This window comes from Poecilia formosa, unplaced genomic scaffold, assembly GCF_000485575.1.
Source record: "Poecilia formosa unplaced genomic scaffold, Poecilia_formosa-5.1.2 Scaffold309, whole genome shotgun sequence".
NCBI classification, from domain to species: domain Eukaryota; kingdom Metazoa; phylum Chordata; class Actinopteri; order Cyprinodontiformes; family Poeciliidae; genus Poecilia; species Poecilia formosa.
In genome coordinates, this window is record NW_006800248.1 from 250,301 (window position 1) to 258,677 (window position 8,377).

The 8,377-nt window shown below is 38.3% G+C and overlaps 2 protein-coding genes across 5 annotated transcripts in view; both read left to right on the top strand.

The window, feature by feature from the left end:
* The first annotated feature begins 225 nt into the window (after nt 1-225).
* On the top strand, nt 226-5,324 carry LOC103152401 (ubiquitin-conjugating enzyme E2 G1-like). The gene is made up of 6 exons (XM_007572843.2): nt 226-416; nt 2,121-2,223; nt 2,311-2,408; nt 3,075-3,253; nt 3,380-3,489; nt 3,575-5,324. The coding sequence occupies exons 1-5, from the start codon at nt 251-253 to the stop codon at nt 3,464-3,466; spliced, it is 633 nt and encodes a 210-aa protein (XP_007572905.1). The 5' UTR covers nt 226-250; the 3' UTR covers nt 3,467-3,489; nt 3,575-5,324.
* Nucleotides 5,325-6,491: 1,167 nt separating this feature from the next.
* The window catches only part of rad9b (RAD9 checkpoint clamp component B), a 16,157-nt gene continuing 14,271 nt past the window's right edge, over nt 6,492-8,377 (top strand). Inside the window, exons 1-3 of one of the 4 annotated variants that reach the window (XM_016661077.1) lie at nt 6,492-6,673; nt 6,945-7,015; nt 7,211-7,348. In XM_016661077.1, the coding sequence (XP_016516563.1) occupies nt 6,640-6,673; nt 6,945-7,015; nt 7,211-7,348 (243 nt within the window). In that variant the 5' untranslated portion in view covers nt 6,492-6,639. Of the gene's footprint in view, nt 6,674-6,860; nt 7,016-7,210; nt 7,349-8,377 lie in introns of those variants that run through there. The other 3 variants (XM_016661078.1, XM_016661075.1, XM_016661076.1) reach the window with 3 other exon arrangements.

Here is an 8,377-nt window from a genome sequence, read left to right on the forward strand (position 1 = left end):
AAATTCCCTTATTTTTGTACCCAACAGTAAATGCAAAAAGCCAAAAATATGAAAATGATGAACAATGCTAATCCCTCTGTCAAAACCTGCACCATGTGTCATACTAATCAAGAGTGGGAAAGGTTTAAGAGAGCTGGTTTAGGATGTGCAGAAAACACGCTTTCAGACAAGAACTTGTACATTTTTGAGAAAACATTGTTTTCTGGGCATATAAAGATGCGCATGCGCACACTTCCCATCCAGCAGATGAATGTTATGTCTAAATAGCCAGCAGTTGGCAGCGCAGCGCCTCGTTTCTGTCCCAGTTTTAGCTCTGGTTTTCCGAAGGTGTTTGTCTACAGACAGTGTTTTCCCTCGGGTCCGTTCGCGTACCATGACCGAACAATCAGCATTACTTCTTCGAAAACAATTAGCAGGTAATATAACCATTACTCTTGACGACGAAACAAAGGTTATGTGTGTAACCGCTACGCTAACGTTAGCTTTTCTGTAAGCTACAAGGAACGCTGTTTACGCCATAGGACTGAGCTCGGGGAGCTAACACAGCAGCATGAAGGGTGCCTTTATCAATACACCTCAGCGTGTTGCTAAGCTGCTTTGGTTAGCTAATCACTTTTACGATTCAACACATAAATGTAGAACTAAAAATGACAAAATAACCACCTAAACTAGTACATACTCGTACCGAGAACCCTGCTAGCTGTTAGCTAGTTTGGTATTAGTTGTCAGATAGAACAAAGGAATAATCAATCCAAGAACATCTCATGCCTTGATCACTAATAAGGCTAATTATAGTTGCAAGTACTCCGATCCTTCTATCGGGGCACACGTTATTATATCTGTAAACAATTAGTAGAAATCAATACACACTCTTATTTTACATATTTAAGGTCATATTCCATGTATTAGTCTGTGATGCTGTTAAATCTATTAGTTTGACGCTTGGAATTGTAACCAGTTTATTTGCAAGGGCATGTGATTTTTTTTATTTTTTATGATGATGCCGAATATTTGGATCTCTGCTGAAATGGAGCTGGGTAACATCTATAGAAAAAAAAACATCTACATTTCTCATCAGTTAGCAGGCTGTTTAAACTCTGTTTCAACTATAGGGTACTCAGGGCAAGGTTTATAGATCAATAGGATACTAATTTAATTTCTAGTTGGGGGTGGAGGGCTATTTCTGCTATATTTTTGCAGAGCTTACAGAAATGGGGTTTAAATCAAACTAACATCATTTTTAAGGGCTGATGTATTTTTCCCTCATTGCCCAATATGTCAAGATATACTTTCATTATAATTTTACTAGTGGTGCACCGATTTATCTGTGCCAGTTTCCTTAATTTTGGGAGAAAGGTGATCGACCGATTGTTACATGTGAAGCCGATCTTATCCATCGATGTTATCAACCTCAGGAAAGGCCTAAAAACCAACCACTGTGTTTTTCTTTTCTCCCATTAGAGAGGTTTGACAAACCTGCCGTCCAGGTCATGTCTGTACATTTACAGTTAACAATAGTCACCCCATTGTTGCCAATTCGGCAAATTTCTTGATATATTGAGCAACATTTCAGACAAAAAGTTGGTATCGACCAAAATCGGAATCGGTAAGCTAGGCTTTTTAAAAGATCGGTAATCAGCCAGAAAACTGCAATCAGTGCACCCCTAAATTTTACTGTATCAATCAATGAGTTGACGTAGATCTCTTCACTACTGTGCACATCTGTATATTACCTCAACACTGATTAACATTTTTAATATTTCTTAATATTTGTCGGATGTTTGATGCTCTTCCTTCAAGGTTCCCTTTAAGATCTGACTTGCCAAATTTAATTTTAAGTAGTTTTGATGCATTTAATGAGGAAAAAAAAATCTGTTTTGTCCATATCTGACCTACTGATAATCTAGCAGAGTCAATTAAAGTCTTTAACCAAATTATCATGACATCCATATTTAGCATTCACAAGCTGAATATCATTTTGAAAGAGTTTGGTGTGGTGTGAAATTAATGCTCGGCTGTGATAAAATCTTCTTTTTAAACTTTTGTAGTAAAGCCATACAAGTTTACTGTTATCTTTTTGCGGACTCTTTTCAAAACTAAACTTTTCCATCTCCTGCCAGAGCTCAACAAGAACCCAGTGGAGGGCTTTTCAGCTGGTCTGATAGACGATGACGACATATACAAGTGGGAAGTTGTGATAATTGGTCCACAAGATACTCTTTTGTAAGTGAGAAAATATTTAAATGGGGGGTGGGGAGGATCTGACATAAGTATTTATTTTACATTTCTTTTTTTCCTTTCGTTTTGCAGTGAAGGAGGATTTTTCAAGGCATACCTAACCTTTCCCTATGATTATCCGCTACGGCCACCAAAGATGAAATTCATCACAGAAATTTGGCATCCAAATGGTAAAGACATTTCTCAAGATATTATTGTGTGGTTTGTGGCTAAAGATCCAATCTGTTTTCTTTATTTAAAGCTGCAGTGTGTAATCCTTATTTTTTTATTTCATATTTGTTGAAATTGTCACCATTTTGAGACAGTATGGTATTAGACAAGTAATATGTTAAAAACAAATCTAGCTCCTCAGTCTTCTCCCACATCTAGATAGAAACAACCAATCAGAGCCAGGAGGCAGGTTGTAGCTCTGCTCATCCCCCTTTTGTCCCGCCCCTTTTGCTCTGCTGCTCTGCAGTTAGCATATCCTGTTGTGAATCCTTACGTTAGGAAGCATGACCACAAATGACGGTGTGTAAATGGTTTTCATGTAACTGTAAGTTGTTTCTGTACCATTAGCACATTTAGTAGTGAGTGCATAAGGTTGATTGATGGCACTGAGACACTCCTCCTGGCTCCGATTGGTTGTCTTTGGTCGGGAGCAGTGCATTTCTTTAGACAGCAGTAATAACTCAGGGAGGAGGTGGAGGAGATCGACTTTTTTACAGATTGTCCTTCTCATGTTATGCTGTCATGACATGGTGACAGTTTTAACAAATACATAAAAAAAGATAATATTTTAAAATAAAAGTTACATACTACAGCTTTAACAGTTCTCATCTCTTGCTCCCTCACAGTTGCAAAGAACGGGGACGTTTGCATCTCAATTCTGCACGAGCCAGGAGAAGACAAGTTTGGTTACGAAAAGCCAGAGGAGCGCTGGCTTCCGATCCACACCGTAGAGACAATCATGATCAGCGTTATCTCCATGCTCGCAGACCCAAACAGCGATTCACCAGCTAACGTGGATGCTGCGGTGAGTCGCGCTACGTTTCCTTCCCGCTGTCCCCCGCATCGGTATTTGTCTTCAAAATCTCATGATCTCTGTCGTTAAGGAGGACTGATGCCTTGTCGTTTCAATAATGCAATGTTGCTCCCACAGAAAGAATGGAGGGAGGATCCTAACGGAGAATTCAAGAAGAAGGTGGCTCGCTGCGTAAGGAAAAGTCAAGAGATGGCGTTTGATTAGGGGGGTCTGCTGTAAATTCCAGGGTGAGCTAACAGTTTAGCACGACTCTTGCATAAACCATGACATCGAAAAGTAATAATAATCTCTTTAACAATTGCTTCTGTGCAGTTAAAGGAAATGCCTTCAGCGGGAAAACTTCAGCAAAAAGGCTTTTGCACCCTTTGTTTTGCCAGTCAAAGGATTCGGTTGGGCCCCAACCACGTTTCTGTGAATGGTCTGCCAGTTGAGCCAATTTGAGAACACTACCAGCGAAATTATCCTGTTTCCTACCTGGAATTGTATATTTAATTTAATTTATTTTGGGAAAAAGAAAAAAGAATGATGTAAGATATGTCACTACTGTAAATGAACTTGCTTTTTTATCTGCTGCTGAACAGTTTCTACTTTATACCAGGTTTCTTATGCAATTTAGATTGTGTAGACCGAAAACAAAAGCCTGTCCTCATTAGGCCGCCCGTTCGTCCTCCTTTCACCAACCCCGGCCCGATTGTCGTCGACCCGACACGTTTTGTTAGTGGGTGTGGTTTATTTTCTTCCAACCCGTTGTCGAATCACCGTTGCCTTTTTGTTTGGCGTCACTTTTTCACAGTTGGATCTTTGTTTAAAAAAACAGGAGAAGTTTTCGTGCGACCTTTGGGGTTTTTACGCGTTTCCTGAGAAACTGCCTCCCGATGGTGTTTTTCTTCTAATACCGGCGCGTGTTAGAGATGTTCAAAGCCATGCCCCTCCAATGTGCATAGTCTGTTTAGATAGCTCTATTGTTGTTCATTCTTTGCTGGGATTTTTTTTTGTTGTACAACCTACACATTAATTTGAGTTATTCTTTTTAATGATATGTTAACTCGTTGAGGTGTATCAGATGGTACAGGAAGGTTTGTGCCAACTTCTCAGGATCAGGCTTCATGAAGGTGTCGATTAGCAGTCAGTAAGGTGGATCCCTAGAATCGTCCGTGAGTGATCGTAAACTCAGATTTGGAATAAATCATGGCCAGATTTTTTTTTAAAAAGAAGCAGCTTAGATTGTGAATATTCTACATGTGGTGAACTGGTTCTTACCTCATGTTTGACACACAGCTAATTTGAGCGGGTTTATGGTCAAGTTCTTGATCGGTTGAGGAAAGGCTCGTGATTTTAGAGGTTCCATTGTTCTGTTGGATTAGTGGTTATGTTTTTACACGAAGCTTTTGGTTTTATTAGTGTTCAGATTAAATCACATTCACCTCTGGATTTAGATTCTTGAATAAATCTCCTTTTCTTTCTTCTGTCTAAAGTTTCTATTGTCATGGAACATTGTTGGGTTCCATGATTGGAGACGTTAAAATCCAGTAAAGTTTAGACACGTTCTCCATATTTCACTGAGCACAACCTAGAAAAAAAAAACTTCAAAAATCATATTCTGGTTGGTAACAGACTGATTAACATCCGCTGTGAGGAACACTTCAGACAGCTGACCAGACGTCAAGGAGTTAAGGTTATGTTTAAAATAGGAAACCTCTGTTGGTGCGCTCTGGCCACTCGTGACATGTACAGTTCATACGTATATACAGACATAATGGTCACATCACTGCTGTCGACATTACCATTTTCACTTGAGAACCTTTCCGACCCACCATGACCTCCTCTGACCGGTGTTCACTGTATTGGCACGGATGCGGTGCGTTTTGAAACGTCATTAAGCAATACCCTCTGAAAATGGTAATGTGTCCAGGTAATCCACCGAGGGCGCCGCTATTTGTTTCTTGTAGGTTGCTGTTTGATTTTTTTTTTCTTTTTCTTTCTTTCTTTTTTAGTGTTTTGTTCCATTTTGTGTCAATGCAATGTATATTGGACATGTTGCTCAATAAAGTGTGTAAACCGAGTGGCCCATGTGGTACTTTTTGCTTCACATTAGGAATGCGAACACATTCGGGGGTGAAAGCATGTCACATCTCCGCTTGGCAATTGGAAGCTAGTTAAAGAGTCACGTTTCAGGAGCAGATATCGACGGCCTCTGATGGGAATTGTTGGGATTGTTTCTTATGATGAGGAAGCAAGTTGCATTTGTGAGGCACCTGGAAAAAGAAACATCTGTTTAAAAAACAAGTCTGGTGGCATTTTGATAAGGTGACCCAGCAGCAGTTGGGTTAATGTAAGTTCTCTAGTATTTGAAACCGATTTCTCATTAAGTTCATTTGCATCTCTGCTGAATCTAACAGATGTGCAGAGGGTGAGTCAAATATGTATTTGTAGACTGACTTAAAATGTGACGCTCAAACCTCCAAGTCACAAAGGACTAGTTTGCTGTATCCCCACATGTAAACCGCTGTTTAGATAAAAATGGAAGAGTTTAACTGGTCTATTGTTATATTTAGATTTTTATTAAAGTTATAATCACTTAAAATGGTACTTAAATTATTTTTATTTGATTTTATTTGCATTGTATATCTAAATTAATTATTCCTATATTTGTATATAGGACTATATATGTAGGAATATATTTCCATAATGTAATTTTTCAGGACATTCTAATATTTTGAGATTTATCTGTACATGGATGGCCTACTTTTCAGGGTTTTACTCAAACATCTTTTTCTTTCACTTTAAAATTGTATAATGTGAAATACCAATAAAATACAATAAAATTTTAAGTTCCAGAAGTATGAAAGGTGCTGTTTTCAGATTAATAACCTCTACAAAAGATATCATGATAATCCTGCATTTTGATGTCTTGATGTCTTAAATTACACTTCTACCTTTGCTTTATCAACTGTATTGGTGATTCAGAGCTGTCTCCATTCTTCTGTTCCAAAAACTGAACAGATGACAAATACTAGAATTTAACACACTTTGTTTATGATGCATAGTAGTGGGTGGTGTTATTGATTTGTGTTAATAAAACCCATAAATTTAAGCCACAGATTTCCCTGGTCTCTTTCAATGTTATTCAGTTTAAAATTATGCTACAGGCTAAACTTAAACTGTAATGCTAAGATATAGAGTTAATGTGTGTTTAATCTAAAATATGAGCGTCTTCTGCAGTCACTGTCGTTATTGGGTTTGTGGCTACAGTAAGTACATTTTTCAGTTTGTTTTTCAGATGTAGGCTGTCTACGGTGCACGTTCTGTGATTCACGCGCCTCTTTGTCTTCACGCTTTTAGAAATAGTTAGCCAGTTAGCTTATCTGTTCGTTACTATGAACTGCGTCATTGAAGGGTACTCTGTGAAAGGTTGTAATAACGCGGAAATTTTCTTTAATTTTTTTTTTTAAATAACTTACTTCAACAGGAATTTTCAATAATTTTATTTAAGCATAAGCTGGCGAAGTTGAACTTAACTTTGCTAAAGTTGTATCTTAATCACGTATCTGAATATCGCAGTTGCTGGGGGTCGTTAAAGACAGAAAAGGCGTTAAAATTGTGATTTTTTTAAATTTTTTTATAAAAATGTATGGGAGTGTAGTGCTGCTAACTATAAACTGTGTTGGCGTTTGTTTCACAGCCCTTGGTAAGGCTATCCATGCTCTGTCACGGATTGGAAATGAGCTTTGGCTGGACCCCATGGTGAAAGGGGTGAGAAATACTAACTAAAACTAGGTTAAAACTTGAGGTTTACTTAATATATTCCTAAAAAGTGTAGTATGGGGGAGTTTTACATAATGCAGTATGCATTCCCTAGACCATTTCTGACCAGTTTTCCTTTCAGGTTATTTTAGATGAGTTTCGCATTTTGTCCTCATCATGTTGTCTTTGTCTCTCGTTCCAAAGCTGGCACTGAGATCAGTCAATTCTTCTCATTCGGCATATGGCTGCTTCCTGTTCTCACCCATGTTCTTCCAGCAGTACAGCTTGGAATCAGCATCAAAGCAGAGCAGCGATACAATCAAATGCAAACTGGTTATGAAGGTAAATCCAGCCTGCTTAATAATAGTTTGTGATTTGTGAAAATACTAAAAGAGCTATTTTAATGTTTCCTTACCATTTCCACGCCTTTAAAAGAAGCTGTTGTTCTTAGACAAGTCAAACGAGGACTGTATTATTTGCCAACACCTAATCCTTTGTAATGTTTTGTGTGTGTGTGTGTAGCTTTTAACCCATAAAATTGTGTGAATACAAATGTCACTGTCTCGTTAGGATTCTTTACTATGCTGCCAAGAAAAATTATAGTCAGGTTTTCAAAGAGAGAGAGAGAGAGAGAAAAAAAAACAAGAGTGTCAATTTGTAGCCCAGTTTTTCTCAGAGGTGGAGAACCATTTTGCATAATCAGCTTAACTACTGCATTTAATGAACGAAAGCAAAAAAAAATTACCAACATGTCCATATATTTAACTTGTACCTGTTCCTTTTACCACACTTAACAGATGAAATTCTTTTTGCAGACGCGATCCTAAGTCCACCAAAATGGATCCCATCAACACCTTGACGGCTCCTAGAAATTTGTGACAAAGGGCAACCTTTGGAGAGTTCAACTCTCACTGGATATTACTCTTTTTATGTTTCTCCAATCCGAACGGTTTGCAAATTCAACTTTTCCAGAAATTAGTGCTACCTTTTTTGAGGACAATTTACATTTACAATAGCCCCAATTTACATGATTTTGGAAATTTTGGGGGAACTGGAGCACCCAGAGGACATCCCCACTAACACTGAGAGAACATACAAACTCCACAGAAAGAAGCGCTTGGTTAAGAACTAAGATCTCTTCTCTGTGAAGATGCAGCACTAACCACTGCATCACCGTACTGCCCTGTTTTTTTGTGTGTCTAAAACATGAGATGCATTTTGAGGTCTTGAAATGGTTCAGAACTTACCTGGACACTTTTTGCTAGTTGTTTTAGAGGTTTTCTTGCTTCTCTTCAGTTTTTGTTGCTTCTTGAGGCTCAAAAACTGTCCTTCTCAGCTCCAAGTTCACTGATAATCTTTTGGTCCCTCATC